Genomic DNA, 18,897 nt, shown 5'->3' with positions numbered 1-18,897 from the left:
TGTATATCATAAAAAAGAGGGAATGCATACAAGCGCAAAATATTTGAGAAGCAAATGTGCACAAAATACAAAAATACACAAAAGTGAGCAAGTATTCACTTTATAAAAAGAGCAATGCTTGAAATTCTCAAATTTTAATTATATAATTACATGCTTGAGAAGTGCAATTGAGGACAAAGAAAACCATATTATGGCCAATGTAGGCATCTTTAAAGATATTATTAAGAGGTTTCGAAACCTTATGAAAAATACAAACCAACAAGTTTATAAGGATGAAAAATGAAATCATTTATACCAAAAAGGATGTAATAGATGAACTATGCACTCTATGTGGGAAATTCCTTTTAAAACAATCTTTCCTAATGGTTTATCATAGATAATTTTTCAAAAAAGAAACATTGAAAAACTTTTTAGGAGTTCTTATAAGTCATCATTAACAAGAACTACTTTAGGATTCAACAAAGATTTTAGATGTGAGAGATTCTCATATAATGATTATATCAAATTGCACTAAAATCCATAATCAAGAGGGGAACTCGAATCAAATTAGGGTTCATATGAGAGTTAAGAAATTTTAAGCAAAGATCATTATTTTAGCAAGAAATCATATATATAATTTTGAAAAGTTAACTTATAGGTCAATCATGAAATATTTATTTAAGAACTATAAATCTCACATAATTGAAGGTAATTTTTAAAACATAAATTACTATTATATGCGATGAGTAGTTCGAAAAATAAACACGAATTTTATATTTGGACAACAAACGATTTCACCAAATTTAAAAGGAGATATTTTCAAAATATATGAGCACACGAAATGTGAAAAGAAATAATTCAACTATCATGACCATTAAACGAACAAACTATATGCAAGAAACATATTGTCAAATGCATAATACTTTTAAGAAAAGGGATACATACCGAATAACTTGAAAAGCATAATACTTTAGGAAGAGCAATGAATACTTCACCATTTCTTGAGCGACACGCTTTCCGTTGCACCAAAGGACAACCCCATCGTGACCTCGCTCTGATACCATGTTAGAAAGTGACTTGAAATACATTGGGTTCAATAATGAACCCATATCTATGCACGTGAAGTGCAAATATACCCATTAAAGGGAAACAACATAAGCACATAATGTGCTAACACATAAAACCCATAAAAAGGGAAAAATATGACATAAAGTCATAAGTTGCATATCATTGAAGAATAATGGAGAAGGGGTAAAAAAACCCATTACAATGGAGCATAAGCTCCCTCAAGAAGTAAGAAATACAAAGGGGAGAGCCCCTATTTATAACAACAAAAAGGAGCCTCGGAGGGGCTCCACTCATAGACGTTGGAGCCCCTCCAACGGTCACAAATGTGACCGTTGGAAGGGGCCCAACGTCTATTTGAGTGGGCCCCCCAAGGTACCTTTTGGTACTTGAGAAAAAAAGAAATAAAAAATAAAAGAAAAAGAAAAATAAAATAAATTACAATCACATTCATAAAGTGAATGTGCGTAAAACAGAGGAAAAGACTAAAATACCCCTACGGCTAAACAAAAGGAAAATATATATTTTATATATATATATAAATAGGAGGATACATATACATATATACCATATATGTATATGTATCATCTTTTATATATATAAAATATGTCTAATTACAACAATTGATGGGTACATTTTAACACCCCCCCTCAAGCTTTGCAGGGAAACGAAAAGATTGAAAAAAGGGCAAAACTCCACGAGGCTTCGGCAAGGATGCAATGAAACTTGAAATAGCCTTCCTCCAATTGTCTTCAAATGATGAACCCATTTCCCGAACCATCCAGGGTACTTCCCTTTGTCCTATCTCCAAGATCCTGAGAAAAGAAAACAACAAAGAACAAGTAAACAATATCTTTGCACTTTACTCAAAAAGGAACATTCCTAACAAGGTGCAAAATTTATGCATAATATGATAGTTACTTTAGTATGAAACAAAAAATTTAGAAAACCAAAGTTTCTAAATCATACATTATGTTAACACAAAATGAGCGGAAGCAAATTATGCAAAAATTGCAAGAATGCATAATGCATTCATAAGGTCCACCATTGGACAAATATAACCCCATAATGGGGAATAACAAAATGATCCACTAAGGGATACCACAAGAAGCCTACGAAGAGGCATAACATACATATGCTTTATTGAATGAGAGCCCAAAAAAGGCCATAAAGAGCATATGCATATACGAATCATTATATGAATTGATACTCAAAGAACTAAAACATGCTTCAAACATGTAGTGAAGTTCCAAATAAGAGAAACGAAGTCTCCAAGCATACTTTAGGCAAAATAAGCCCAAGAGTTCACAAGGTTTTTAAAAACATTTATGAAAGTCACACTTAATAAAAAAAACATTTTACATATAAGGGTGGCAAAAACCATAAGCACTTAATATATAGATTAAATGCTAAGAAATCAATCAAAAAGATGATTTACTTGAAAAACACAAGTCATGAATGAAATTTTGCCAATTTCAACAATAGTTTATCCATTACAAACATCTTCCTCATTAGTCCTCCAAAACCCATAAATCAAGTGTATAAGCTACTAGATCAAGAATATAAAGCCATTAAAGGCCAAGGACACACACAAAGGTGTGTAAAAGAACCTCTTGTCTACATATAATAATACTTGAAATAAGTGCATCTACGACAAGAACAAAAGAATACATGCCAACATGGACTAAAAAGTATCTCTTGTCTACGTAAAAAATACACTTAAAACCAAGTATGTTCAGCTACTAGAACAAGAGTAATAAGCCAACCATGGGCTAAAACATAATACATCTCTTGTCTACATATGATAGCACTTGAAATGAATGAAATAAGCCAACCATGGGCATACATCTTAAGCGACTAGAACAAGGACACAAACGCCAACATAGGCTAAAAATCACACACCATGGTGTGAATCAACGTGCCTTGTCTACATATAAAAACACTCAAGACAAGTGTGTTCAGCTACTAGACCAAGAGAGCAAAAGCCAACAAAGGGCTAAAAACACACGAAGGTGTAATAAAATTCTTGTCTACATATGATGACACTTAGATAATGGGCATAAAAGGAAAAGACTTTTGAGGCAATAAAGCTTGTAATGACAACATATAAATAAAACCTCGAATGAAACAATATTCCTTTTAAAAAAGAATACTCATAACAATAACATTTTGGAATAAATGCATGTAAAAAGTATCTTCAACAAGATACTACAATCGATAAAATAATATTCTTGAGAACAAATGTGTGAACATACACACACCAAGAACACTTGTGAAAAAACACAAGAACACATGTGCACAACAAGCACAACATACGGAATCACAAATGTGCAAGTGCACTCATACGATTCTTAAACAAATAAAAGGTTGGGCTATAATCCCAAAACACCTTGATTTTAAATATACTTTAAAACATTTAAGGTTTCAAACACCATATGTCCATCACATTTACATAGAGGCATCCATAATGCAAAAAATGTCTACGAAGAGACAATACACATGTAAGCACACAAGGCTTTATAAAAGATGTGCACGAAAGCACTCATACAATACTTGAACAAATACACACCAAGGTGTAAACAAACATGCACTAAGGCATGTATATCATAAAAAAGAGGGAATGCATACAAGCGCAAAATATTTGAGAAGCAAATGTGCACAAAATACAAAAATACACAAAAGTGAGCAAGTATTCACTTTATAAAAAGAGCAATGCTTGAAATTCTCAAATTTTAATTATATAATTACATGCTTGAGAAGTGCAATTGAGGACAAAGAAAACCATATTATGGCCAATGTAGGCATCTTTAAAGATATTATTAAGAGGTTTCGAAACCTTATGAAAAATACAAACCAACAAGTTTATAAGGATGAAAAATGAAATCATTTATACCAAAAAGGATGTAATAGATGAACTATGCACTCTATGTGGGAAATTCCTTTTAAAACAATCTTTCCTAATGGTTTATCATAGATAATTTTTCAAAAAAGAAACATTGAAAAACTTTTTAGGAGTTCTTATAAGTCATCATTAACAAGAACTACTTTAGGATTCAACAAAGATTTTAGATGTGAGAGATTCTCATATAATGATTATATCAAATTGCACTAAAATCCATAATCAAGAGGGGAACTCGAATCAAATTAGGGTTCATATGAGAGTTAAGAAATTTTAAGCAAAGATCATTATTTTAGCAAGAAATCATATATATAATTTTGAAAAGTTAACTTATAGGTCAATCATGAAATATTTATTTAAGAACTATAAATCTCACATAATTGAAGGTAATTTTTAAAACATAAATTACTATTATATGCGATGAGTAGTTCGAAAAATAAACACGAATTTTATATTTGGACAACAAACGATTTCACCAAATTTAAAAGGAGATATTTTCAAAATATATGAGCACACGAAATGTGAAAAGAAATAATTCAACTATCATGACCATTAAACGAACAAACTATATGCAAGAAACATATTGTCAAATGCATAATACTTTTAAGAAAAGGGATACATACCGAATAACTTGAAAAGCATAATACTTTAGGAAGAGCAATGAATACTTCACCATTTCTTGAGCGACACGCTTTCCGTTGCACCAAAGGACAACCCCATCGTGACCTCGCTCTGATACCATGTTAGAAAGTGACTTGAAATACATTGGGTTCAATAATGAACCCATATCTATGCACGTGAAGTGCAAATATACCCATTAAAGGGAAACAACATAAGCACATAATGTGCTAACACATAAAACCCATAAAAAGGGAAAAATATGACATAAAGTCATAAGTTGCATATCATTGAAGAATAATGGAGAAGGGGTAAAAAAACCCATTACAATGGAGCATAAGCTCCCTCAAGAAGTAAGAAATACAAAGGGGAGAGCCCCTATTTATAACAACAAAAAGGAGCCTCGGAGGGGCTCCACTCATAGACGTTGGAGCCCCTCCAACGGTCACAAATGTGACCGTTGGAAGGGGCCCAACGTCTATTTGAGTGGGCACCCCAAGGTACCTTTTGGTACTTGAGAAAAAAAGAAATAAAAAATAAAAGAAAAAGAAAAATAAAATAAATTACAATCACATTCATAAAGTGAATGTGCGTAAAACAGAGGAAAAGACTAAAATACCCCTACGGCTAAACAAAAGGAAAATATATATTTTATATATATATATAAATAGGAGGATACATATACATATATACCATATATGTATATGTATCATCTTTTATATATATAAAATATGTCTAATTACAACAATTGATGGGTACATTTTAACACCCCCCCTCAAGCTTTGCAGGGAAACGAAAAGATTGAAAAAAGGGCAAAACTCCACGAGGCTTCGGCAAGGATGCAATGAAACTTGAAATAGCCTTCCTCCAATTGTCTTCAAATGATGAACCCATTTCCCGAACCATCCAGGGTACTTCCCTTTGTCCTATCTCCAAGATCCTGAGAAAAGAAAACAACAAAGAACAAGTAAACAATATCTTTGCACTTTACTCAAAAAGGAACATTCCTAACAAGGTGCAAAATTTATGCATAATATGATAGTTACTTTAGTATGAAACAAAAAATTTAGAAAACCAAAGTTTCTAAATCATACATTATGTTAACACAAAATGAGCGGAAGCAAATTATGCAAAAATTGCAAGAATGCATAATGCATTCATAAGGTCCACCATTGGACAAATATAACCCCATAATGGGGAATAACAAAATGATCCACTAAGGGATACCACAAGAAGCCTACGAAGAGGCATAACATACATATGCTTTATTGAATGAGAGCCCAAAAAAGGCCATAAAGAGCATATGCATATACGAATCATTATATGAATTGATACTCAAAGAACTAAAACATGCTTCAAACATGTAGTGAAGTTCCAAATAAGAGAAACGAAGTCTCCAAGCATACTTTAGGCAAAATAAGCCCAAGAGTTCACAAGGTTTTTAAAAACATTTATGAAAGTCACACTTAATAAAAAAACATTTTACATATAAGGGTGGCAAAAACCATAAGCACTTAATATATAGATTAAATGCTAAGAAATCAATCAAAAAGATGATTTACTTGAAAAACACAAGTCATGAATGAAATTTTGCCAATTTCAACAATAGTTTATCCATTACAAACATCTTCCTCATTAGTCCTCCAAAACCCATAAATCAAGTGTATAAGCTACTAGATCAAGAATATAAAGCCATTAAAGGCCAAGGACACACACAAAGGTGTGTAAAAGAACCTCTTGTCTACATATAATAATACTTGAAATAAGTGCATCTACGACAAGAACAAAAGAATACATGCCAACATGGACTAAAAAGTATCTCTTGTCTACGTAAAAAATACACTTAAAACCAAGTATGTTCAGCTACTAGAACAAGAGTAATAAGCCAACCATGGGCTAAAACATAATACATCTCTTGTCTACATATGATAGCACTTGAAATGAATGAAATAAGCCAACCATGGGCATACATCTTAAGCGACTAGAACAAGGACACAAACGCCAACATAGGCTAAAAATCACACACCATGGTGTGAATCAACGTGCCTTGTCTACATATAAAAACACTCAAGACAAGTGTGTTCAGCTACTAGACCAAGAGAGCAAAAGCCAACAAAGGGCTAAAAACACACGAAGGTGTAATAAAATTCTTGTCTACATATGATGACACTTAGATAATGGGCATAAAAGGAAAAGACTTTTGAGGCAATAAAGCTTGTAATGACAACATATAAATAAAACCTCGAATGAAACAATATTCCTTTTAAAAAAGAATACTCATAACAATAACATTTTGGAATAAATGCATGTAAAAAGTATCTTCAACAAGATACTACAATCGATAAAATAATATTCTTGAGAACAAATGTGTGAACATACACACACCAAGAACACTTGTGAAAAAACACAAGAACACATGTGCACAACAAGCACAACATACGGAATCACAAATGTGCAAGTGCACTCATACGATTCTTAAACAAATAAAAGGTTGGGCTATAATCCCAAAACACCTTGATTTTAAATATACTTTAAAACATTTAAGGTTTCAAACACCATATGTCCATCACATTTACATAGAGGCATCCATAATGCAAAAAATGTCTACGAAGAGACAATACACATGTAAGCACACAAGGCTTTATAAAAGATGTGCACGAAAGCACTCATACAATACTTGAACAAATACACACCAAGGTGTAAACAAACATGCACTAAGGCATGTATATCATAAAAAAGAGGGAATGCATACAAGCGCAAAATATTTGAGAAGCAAATGTGCACAAAATACAAAAATACACAAAAGTGAGCAAGTATTCACTTTATAAAAAGAGCAATGCTTGAAATTCTCAAATTTTAATTATATAATTACATGCTTGAGAAGTGCAATTGAGGACAAAGAAAACCATATTATGGCCAATGTAGGCATCTTTAAAGATATTATTAAGAGGTTTCGAAACCTTATGAAAAATACAAACCAACAAGTTTATAAGGATGAAAAATGAAATCATTTATACCAAAAAGGATGTAATAGATGAACTATGCACTCTATGTGGGAAATTCCTTTTAAAACAATCTTTCCTAATGGTTTATCATAGATAATTTTTCAAAAAAGAAACATTGAAAAACTTTTTAGGAGTTCTTATAAGTCATCATTAACAAGAACTACTTTAGGATTCAACAAAGATTTTAGATGTGAGAGATTCTCATATAATGATTATATCAAATTGCACTAAAATCCATAATCAAGAGGGGAACTCGAATCAAATTAGGGTTCATATGAGAGTTAAGAAATTTTAAGCAAAGATCATTATTTTAGCAAGAAATCATATATATAATTTTGAAAAGTTAACTTATAGGTCAATCATGAAATATTTATTTAAGAACTATAAATCTCACATAATTGAAGGTAATTTTTAAAACATAAATTACTATTATATGCGATGAGTAGTTCGAAAAATAAACACGAATTTTATATTTGGACAACAAACGATTTCACCAAATTTAAAAGGAGATATTTTCAAAATATATGAGCACACGAAATGTGAAAAGAAATAATTCAACTATCATGACCATTAAACGAACAAACTATATGCAAGAAACATATTGTCAAATGCATAATACTTTTAAGAAAAGGGATACATACCGAATAACTTGAAAAGCATAATACTTTAGGAAGAGCAATGAATACTTCACCATTTCTTGAGCGACACGCTTTCCGTTGCACCAAAGGACAACCCCATCGTGACCTCGCTCTGATACCATGTTAGAAAGTGACTTGAAATACATTGGGTTCAATAATGAACCCATATCTATGCACGTGAAGTGCAAATATACCCATTAAAGGGAAACAACATAAGCACATAATGTGCTAACACATAAAACCCATAAAAAGGGAAAAATATGACATAAAGTCATAAGTTGCATATCATTGAAGAATAATGGAGAAGGGGTAAAAAAACCCATTACAATGGAGCATAAGCTCCCTCAAGAAGTAAGAAATACAAAGGGGAGAGCCCCTATTTATAACAACAAAAAGGAGCCTCGGAGGGGCTCCACTCATAGACGTTGGAGCCCCTCCAACGGTCACAAATGTGACCGTTGGAAGGGGCCCAACGTCTATTTGAGTGGGCCCCCCAAGGTACCTTTTGGTACTTGAGAAAAAAAGAAATAAAAAATAAAAGAAAAAGAAAAATAAAATAAATTACAATCACATTCATAAAGTGAATGTGCGTAAAACAGAGGAAAAGACTAAAATACCCCTACGGCTAAACAAAAGGAAAATATATATTTTATATATATATATAAATAGGAGGATACATATACATATATACCATATATGTATATGTATCATCTTTTATATATATAAAATATGTCTAATTACAACAATTGATGGGTACATTTTAACACCCCCCCTCAAGCTTTGCAGGGAAACGAAAAGATTGAAAAAAGGGCAAAACTCCACGAGGCTTCGGCAAGGATGCAATGAAACTTGAAATAGCCTTCCTCCAATTGTCTTCAAATGATGAACCCATTTCCCGAACCATCCAGGGTACTTCCCTTTGTCCTATCTCCAAGATCCTGAGAAAAGAAAACAACAAAGAACAAGTAAACAATATCTTTGCACTTTACTCAAAAAGGAACATTCCTAACAAGGTGCAAAATTTATGCATAATATGATAGTTACTTTAGTATGAAACAAAAAATTTAGAAAACCAAAGTTTCTAAATCATGAATTATGTTAACACAAAATGAGCGGAAGCAAATTATGCAAAAATTGCAAGAATGCATAATGCATTCATAAGGTCCACCATTGGACAAATATAACCCCATAATGGGGAATAACAAAATGATCCACTAAGGGATACCACAAGAAGCCTACGAAGAGGCATAACATACATATGCTTTATTGAATGAGAGCCCAAAAAAGGCCATAAAGAGCATATGCATATACGAATCATTATATGAATTGATACTCAAAGAACTAAAACATGCTTCAAACATGTAGTGAAGTTCCAAATAAGAGAAACGAAGTCTCCAAGCATACTTTAGGCAAAATAAGCCCAAGAGTTCACAAGGTTTTTAAAAACATTTATGAAAGTCACACTTAATAAAAAAAACATTTTACATATAAGGGTGGCAAAAACCATAAGCACTTAATATATAGATTAAATGCTAAGAAATCAATCAAAAAGATGATTTACTTGAAAAACACAAGTCATGAATGAAATTTTGCCAATTTCAACAATAGTTTATCCATTACAAACATCTTCCTCATTAGTCCTCCAAAACCCATAAATCAAGTGTATAAGCTACTAGATCAAGAATATAAAGCCATTAAAGGCCAAGGACACACACAAAGGTGTGTAAAAGAACCTCTTGTCTACATATAATAATACTTGAAATAAGTGCATCTACGACAAGAACAAAAGAATACATGCCAACATGGACTAAAAAGTATCTCTTGTCTACGTAAAAAATACACTTAAAACCAAGTATGTTCAGCTACTAGAACAAGAGTAATAAGCCAACCATGGGCTAAAACATAATACATCTCTTGTCTACATATGATAGCACTTGAAATGAATGAAATAAGCCAACCATGGGCATACATCTTAAGCGACTAGAACAAGGACACAAACGCCAACATAGGCTAAAAATCACACACCATGGTGTGAATCAACGTGCCTTGTCTACATATAAAAACACTCAAGACAAGTGTGTTCAGCTACTAGACCAAGAGAGCAAAAGCCAACAAAGGGCTAAAAACACACGAAGGTGTAATAAAATTCTTGTCTACATATGATGACACTTAGATAATGGGCATAAAAGGAAAAGACTTTTGAGGCAATAAAGCTTGTAATGACAACATATAAATAAAACCTCGAATGAAACAATATTCCTTTTAAAAAAGAATACTCATAACAATAACATTTTGGAATAAATGCATGTAAAAAGTATCTTCAACAAGATACTACAATCGATAAAATAATATTCTTGAGAACAAATGTGTGAACATACACACACCAAGAACACTTGTGAAAAAACACAAGAACACATGTGCACAACAAGCACAACATACGGAATCACAAATGTGCAAGTGCACTCATACGATTCTTAAACAAATAAAAGGTTGGGCTATAATCCCAAAACACCTTGATTTTAAATATACTTTAAAACATTTAAGGTTTCAAACACCATATGTCCATCACATTTACATAGAGGCATCCATAATGCAAAAAATGTCTACGAAGAGACAATACACATGTAAGCACACAAGGCTTTATAAAAGATGTGCACGAAAGCACTCATACAATACTTGAACAAATACACACCAAGGTGTAAACAAACATGCACTAAGGCATGTATATCATAAAAAAGAGGGAATGCATACAAGCGCAAAATATTTGAGAAGCAAATGTGCACAAAATACAAAAATACACAAAAGTGAGCAAGTATTCACTTTATAAAAAGAGCAATGCTTGAAATTCTCAAATTTTAATTATATAATTACATGCTTGAGAAGTGCAATTGAGGACAAAGAAAACCATATTATGGCCAATGTAGGCATCTTTAAAGATATTATTAAGAGGTTTCGAAACCTTATGAAAAATACAAACCAACAAGTTTATAAGGATGAAAAATGAAATCATTTATACCAAAAAGGATGTAATAGATGAACTATGCACTCTATGTGGGAAATTCCTTTTAAAACAATCTTTCCTAATGGTTTATCATAGATAATTTTTCAAAAAAGAAACATTGAAAAACTTTTTAGGAGTTCTTATAAGTCATCATTAACAAGAACTACTTTAGGATTCAACAAAGATTTTAGATGTGAGAGATTCTCATATAATGATTATATCAAATTGCACTAAAATCCATAATCAAGAGGGGAACTCGAATCAAATTAGGGTTCATATGAGAGTTAAGAAATTTTAAGCAAAGATCATTATTTTAGCAAGAAATCATATATATAATTTTGAAAAGTTAACTTATAGGTCAATCATGAAATATTTATTTAAGAACTATAAATCTCACATAATTGAAGGTAATTTTTAAAACATAAATTACTATTATATGCGATGAGTAGTTCGAAAAATAAACACGAATTTTATATTTGGACAACAAACGATTTCACCAAATTTAAAAGGAGATATTTTCAAAATATATGAGCACACGAAATGTGAAAAGAAATAATTCAACTATCATGACCATTAAACGAACAAACTATATGCAAGAAACATATTGTCAAATGCATAATACTTTTAAGAAAAGGGATACATACCGAATAACTTGAAAAGCATAATACTTTAGGAAGAGCAATGAATACTTCACCATTTCTTGAGCGACACGCTTTCCGTTGCACCAAAGGACAACCCCATCGTGACCTCGCTCTGATACCATGTTAGAAAGTGACTTGAAATACATTGGGTTCAATAATGAACCCATATCTATGCACGTGAAGTGCAAATATACCCATTAAAGGGAAACAACATAAACACATAATGTGCTAACACATAAAACCCATAAAAAGGGAAAAATATGACATAAAGTCATAAGTTGCATATCATTGAAGAATAATGGAGAAGGGGTAAAAAAACCCATTACAATGGAGCATAAGCTCCCTCAAGAAGTAAGAAATACAAAGGGGAGAGCCCCTATTTATAACAACAAAAAGGAGCCTCGGAGGGGCTCCACTCATAGACGTTGGAGCCCCTCCAACGGTCACAAATGTGACCGTTGGAAGGGGCCCAACGTCTATTTGAGTGGGCCCCCCAAGGTACCTTTTGGTACTTGAGAAAAAAAGAAATAAAAAATAAAAGAAAAAGAAAAATAAAATAAATTACAATCACATTCATAAAGTGAATGTGCGTAAAACAGAGGAAAAGACTAAAATACCCCTACGGCTAAACAAAAGGAAAATATATATTTTATATATATATATAAATAGGAGGATACATATACATATATACCATATATGTATATGTATCATCTTTTATATATATAAAATATGTCTAATTACAACAATTGATGGGTACATTTTAACATGAATTACCTGGCAGTGCTTGTAAACCCTTCTCTAGAGAAGGATGTTCTAGATTATTTCAAGAAATACATAATTACCCCTAAACAGTACACATAGAAACCATTTCTACCATTATATTGATGAGATGCTCTCCCTGAAGGTTTCAGCCTGAGAATTAACTTTGCTTACCTTATTTTCAAACATGTCTTGGTAGTTTCAGTGAACCTGTGAAGCCAACCAGAACTTGAAAAGGAAAACTTCTCTGAATGAATAAGCAATCACTAAGAAGGTGGAAGCAGGCCGCATCCAGTGATCTAGCATGAACTTCTAACCTGTAGATCCAGTAGGTAGTAAAGATCCTTTTCTTAGAGATAGCTGATGCTATGGTGACTACTGCATATCCAGAAAGTCACAAACAGTAATCAGAATAGCACCTAACCTGTGTCAGAATCCCTTCTTAAATGTTGGTGTAGTTCTTATACAATTGTGCCCATTACCAAATTGGCTCCTGGTTACTGTAGGTTCTCCAGCCCAGGCTTGATCTGGATACACAGGAACCTGTGACCTGCAGGCTGACTCACAGGAATTTTTCGTTGTGAACATCCTATGGTTATGTTTCCGTCTTTAAACAATTTTTCAAGATGATGTTGCTTCTTAATAAAATATGCCAACATATCTGAACCAATTGTTTTGCGTTAGTTAGAGATGCATTTCCTTTATGTTTCCATAATACATATCTATCATTTTCTTAAGTAGGACAATGATATGTTCAAGATAAAATGAATTGACAGAATTTTGTCTCAGATGTTAACTCCATCTTTGATTTTGTGAGCTGGTGAGATACTCCTACATGATCATGTCAACAGACCTTCTTGGGAATATTTTTAGGGCCATGTTGATACCTATGCATGGAATACATTGAGATCTGAGAAGAATGCTTCAAAAGAATGGTTGTTGATGGGCCATTTCATTTGAAAACTAGGCTAGTGGTCATAAAGTTCAATCTATTGTGGAAAACTGTTCCGGTACAATACAACCATGCTATATTCTTGTCTGCCAATGGAATATGCTTATACTTGACTCTAAACCTGTTATCCACCATATAAAATGATTCACAGGGAGCCTTTTTTCGTTCCTCTTTTGATTACATCTGTTCTTACATTACAGGGTGAAGTACTCTAATGCATCAATCCTTGTACCAAAATGTAAATATTTCTTGCTGCTCCTGTTGACTTAGAACTTGTGATTGGGAATATTAAAAGTATAAACTCAAGAGAAAAACAAAGTCTAGAGGCCTATTAATAAGGCCAATATGCTTAGAAGTTAGAAGTTAAAGGTATGATTGCCCGCCACAATAATTGCTGGTTTTACCAAGTGGGTTGCATACAGTTTGGTCATATTGGCCTTGTGGAGACCTCTGGATTTTGTATCCAGGTCGGCTTTGTCATATCAAGCATCTTGTCTGAAGAATATGAATCTCTTCATAAGATGGCTTTCTATAAGCTCTAGGAATCCCTTTCCTTGGTAAATGCCAGAAATTTCCAAACCAGCAGTCACGGGAACAGTTACATGTAACATGAAAATAACATAGCTTCATAAGTTTGGCATGTAATAGCCAAACATCAGATGCATAAAAAAGGACATCAAAAAGAAAACCTGTAATGCATGTATGTTATTATTCTGGTGTTTGTCTACTGTGAATTTGGCTGTAAACTCTCTGACATTTCTCAAGTGCACTGATGGCAGTAGTTCAGAAAAGAAAAGACATTAACGCTTAACAACAGTTCCTATGCAATATCACCATTATTGTTCTGAGATGTGCATGTTTCTAATGAAACTCAATAAATCTATGATATCATCTTGAATGCTGTTAATACATATCTTAACACTTTGCCTTCTCGGTATTGCTTCTAGTCTAAGGTCCCTTGTCCAACTTCTGAGCAACTTCAGAATTTCTTTTCTGTATATTATTTCCACTTTTGTCCTGCTGTCAAACAATTTTTTGATAATATTTAGGTGTCAACACCATGCAACTTGGTGTTTCCAATCAGTGCTTTGTCTAACCAATTTGGCACATGGTTGTATGTTCCATAAACTTGTTTCTGTGAAGAAAGTGTTGCAACATTCAGTATCCTTATATGGCAGGAAAATAAATTGCGTGTATTGCAAGAACTGCACTTAAGGTTCAAGCTGCAAAGGTTTAGACTTAACAGGAATGGTTCATGTGATCCGACCTCTTTCTTAGGCAGTGGATGTCTTTATGTTTTTGGCATGCTCAAACGTAGTTAAGACCTAGTGAAAGTAAACTGCGATTTCAACTTGGCTTCATAGTGAAATTTCAATATTAGTGCTATAATATAACATTGTTCCTAATGCAATAGTTTTTTCTGATGGAACATTATAGGTTGCCAAAATTGTATTTCACAATTGAAGATCAAATTATTATTGTCAATTTGACATTCTGTGGTTTCCAATGTAGGTGTCTGCATTTAAGGATCCTCGGGATGCCTGTGCTGCAATTGCTACAGAATCATACAGATTATGGTTAGAACATGAGAGTAGGACCGATGATATTACAATTATCATCGTGCGCATTAATGGCCTACCTAGTGTAAGAGCTGAATTACCTCTATTTCCTAGAGCCCTTTGGATACAGTTTACTTACTGGTCAAATCCTGTGATGACCCGAGGCTGAGATAATTCTTGGTCAACTGGGTTCCTGTTCTAGTAGGGGATCTCAGCTAACTGATTTTCCTGAGCGAAAGTTGTATGCGTTGGCCAAGTCTATCTGGATCTTGGGCCAGACTGACTCAAATATTTGATGGGTTGTTTTTGTGTCATGTTATTGATTAATAAAGATGTGTTGCCAGTTTAATAACTGCAGAAATTTTATTGAACATGATTAGTCAGGTGCCAGTGATGGAGAAAATGGAGGCCGCAGCAAACCAACCATACATGCAGAAGACAAACAAATTAAAGACAGGCTAGCTTCAACAAGGTGCAACTCAGAAGCTTTATAGGCAAGACGAGGAAGGTTCCATGCTCTGCAGACCTGCATGCTGAATGGAGTCTTGCATGTGTTGCTTCATCTTCACCAAATAAGACAAATGGCCTCAAATGGAATCACTAATCATTTGCGTCAAAAAACTTGGGTTCTACTCTATCACCAAGTTTATCCATCCAATTCTTAACATGCACGCTAATTCATGGCATCACCATATCATAGGTCAGCATAATACCTGGCACAGTTTGACATAGATCTGGTTTCCTTTGCATGTTTCAGCCTGAAAGATTGCCCAAAACCCCATCTTAATACTTCATCCCTGCAACTATTTGGCAGCAGGTTTCATAACCCTAGCAAATTGGTGTACCATACTGTTGTGCAATTTTGTTGCCATCAGTCAAGCTTAGAGCTAATGTTGTCCATCTGCTTGGTATGTTAGAAGGGGACATTTGTTATCACCATAGAAGTTGAGATTAGGATAAAAAAAAGTAAATGTACTCTTTTGTGTACCCTTTTGAGCTTTGCAGTTCTTGCTCTGTATTGGTGAATTTAGAATGATATCATTTTCATTATGTTGCAAACACCGCTGTTGTTACTTCAGAATTACCTTTTTCTCTTGTTTTTCCTAGACTATTTAGAGCTGCAAAAGACCCTGATGTTCTTGTTAACCACTCTCGATCAATGGAAGCAGGCCGGTCAGTTTTGTTCTGTAGAAATCTTGCAGATGAAGAGATTAATGATTAGATGGCGCATTTGAAGACTGTTTTCTTCTGTCAAACCTAAGAGGCGGATTCTGTTTGCTGGTTTTGCTCTCAATCAGGTGACTTTGGTTGCTTCGTTCTATAGGTCTTTGTGCGAGCCAGGTATGGCCTTCCCAAACATAATTTGTGGGAGTGCGGTCCTTCACTGAGGACCAGAACCTTCGTTTGGACTGTTGTCCCTTAACAAGGTTAGAATGCAGAGTTTTCTAAGCCTAGAGATTTTCCCTTGGCCAGTAGATGCTGCCTCTGCTTACGAGCTGAGCAAACTACCTACCAACTTCTGGTTTCGCAGCTTCTTCCAGAGCCTTTTTAAGTTAGCCTGATCAGATTTAGATATTATTGTGCATGAGGAATCTTGTATTAAGGATCTCCTCTTGGATCCCTCTGTTGAAGCATAGCCAGAGGTGGCGTTTTATAGTGAAATGTTGGATTATGTCTGTTTGGTGGATGTTTTGGCTGGAAAAGAATAGCAGGCCTTTTAAGAATGTTTCTCCCCTCGAGTCTCCTTCATAGACACCTTAGTTAGATGCTTAGGTGGCCAACTACAAATTTATCTTGGATTGGCTCCTCTAGAATTTGTTCTAAATCTCCTTTTTTTCTTGGATCCTCTAAAATTTCTTCTAAATCTCATTTTTTTGCCATGTTTGGTGACTCCTTGAGTCCTTGTCACCATCATTTCTTTTAATATTTATGGTACAGTTGTGAATTCTCAGTACAGATGGAAACACTGCAGGGGAAGGGAATTCTGGTTATAGGGCAGAGAGAAATGCCTAGGTATCACCACATGAGTGCTGAAGTGTCTCTATTTTTACAGCTTTGGTGCAATCTCAATAGTGCCCGGTGTACAAGTTCCAAAGTAATTATTTTCCTTTTGACGACCGTCATCACTCGAGTAAATTATACTCAGACAGAGTGGAAGCTTTTCTAAAAGTAACTTGGGCGACTTGATGGCTTCTATACTTTAGGACTCGTTTGATGGCTTGTTCAGGATTGGACAAAATGAACAAACAAAGTGGATTGAATACTCATTCTGTTGGTTCTGTAACAATCATACAAGTCCAACTGTACAAGAGGCTGTGTTCCTTGTGTCCAACACCTCACCCCTGGCCTCAACACCGGCACCGATGACCCCCAACGTTGTCTCACCCCCTGTCAGCCTCACCCAATGCCCCCTCACCCCGCCAGGCTCACCCAATGCTGCCTCACCCCATTGGCCTCATCCAATTCCGCCTCACCCCATTGGCTGCAATAGAGAGAGAGATGGGAACCCCTCTCCTGCCTTTAAAAACAAAATGCTCTCCCCATCCCTTCTCAAACCATAACAGGGGTGAAACAAAAATAACATGATAAAAAAGACACAGCAAACACTTTCCGTGCATCCGCAGCGTCTTGCGCTACGAGCAGAACGCCACAACAAACAACCCCCTTAAGACATCATGAAGTTAGATTGTAGTTTTGTGACTTATGATTAGAAAACTTTAAACAACTTAATTTTTAGAAAAATTTTAAATACCCACCGAACTTTTTCATCTAGTTTATGTGCACATCAAATATTTGAAAGTTTCCAATTTCTTTCTAAGGTTTTTCCCTGGGTTTAAGCAAATGGCAACATAGCAAATGCCAACGACTTCCGTTATTTGTCTATTAAAATGACTATTCTACCCTCCTCTCACTAAATCCAGACCTATTTTCAAGATTACCAATGTATTAATGGTTAAGCTTGACCCAAACCATACCCATTTTGTATTTAGCAATACGCAAAGGGTAACATAGAAGAGGGATGAACACTCATAGAAATTCAAGAAAATGCTTTGAAAATCCTGCATGCATTCGTTACAAGGATAAAATAGTAACATGGTTTGTTGCATACAAGTCGAACTTATTTTTGAATAGGACAGTTGTTATTGGACTTGTAAGATTATTGTAAAATAGTAATTGTAATCATGAGAGATCTCCTTTTTAAATTTTCACAGGAGTAAAATGGTAGCTTCAAAACATTGGTTGGTGTTGACCAAAGATAACCCAATGGCAATTTATGTATGGGGAGTTTGATTAACATTAACAAAACTTTGAGGGGAAATTGAAAACCCTCACGCACATGAATTAGACCAAAAAGTTTAGTGGGCACTTGAAATTTCCCATTTAGTTTGAGACAACTTGATGCCATCATCTTGTCTATTAGATGGCAAACGATTTAGGCGACTTTGTGCACTCTGTGATGAAGTCGCCTAACAGGACCGATGCCATCAAGTTGTACATACCTCCTCCCCCTCTAATATCAACAGTATTGCTGCTCCCTTAACATATTGAGTTGCCTAACCATGAAACGAGTTGGGTTAGCTCTGTCGCTTCAGGTGAACAATGACACAACTGGCGCAAAGCTGTCAGGCCCCTCGGACTGGCAAAGCTCCACTTCCATTGAAAACAAGCATGAAAAGGGTACAGAGGAAAGTTAATCTCATGTTTGCATCTCCCTTCGCCACCAAGCCCCATGGAAAGTGGCACCTTCTGAAAAAAACATTTACTGAACCCTTAGAACAAA

The 18,897-nt window shown here is 34.4% G+C and overlaps 2 protein-coding genes across 2 annotated transcripts in view; one reads left to right on the top strand and one right to left on the bottom strand.

Moving 5' to 3' along the window:
* Nucleotides 1–16,194, top strand: part of LOC149837107 (putative protein phosphatase 2C 35) — a 35,634-nt gene extending 19,440 nt beyond the window's left edge. The window contains exons 2-3 of the mRNA XM_090005823.1: nucleotides 15,070–15,201; nucleotides 15,497–16,194. Of these exons, the coding sequence (XP_089861949.1) occupies nucleotides 15,070–15,201; nucleotides 15,497–15,610 (246 nt within the window). The 3' untranslated portion in view covers nucleotides 15,611–16,194. The remainder of the gene's footprint in view (nucleotides 1–15,069; nucleotides 15,202–15,496) is intronic.
* Nucleotides 16,195–18,319: 2,125 nt separating this feature from the next.
* The window catches only part of LOC149837106 (SAC3 family protein B-like), a 32,498-nt gene continuing 31,920 nt past the window's right edge, over nucleotides 18,320–18,897 (bottom strand). The window contains exon 17 of the mRNA XM_090007249.1: nucleotides 18,320–18,863. The gene's annotated coding sequence lies outside the window, so the exon portion shown is untranslated. The remainder of the gene's footprint in view (nucleotides 18,864–18,897) is intronic.

Source organism: Nuphar pumila, chromosome 5, assembly GCF_984573655.1.
Source record: "Nuphar pumila chromosome 5, dmNupPumi1.hap1.1, whole genome shotgun sequence".
Taxonomy (NCBI): domain Eukaryota; kingdom Viridiplantae; phylum Streptophyta; class Magnoliopsida; order Nymphaeales; family Nymphaeaceae; genus Nuphar; species Nuphar pumila.
The sequence above is the reverse complement of the archived record's forward strand: the minus strand, read 5'-3'. Positions and strand labels throughout refer to the sequence as shown.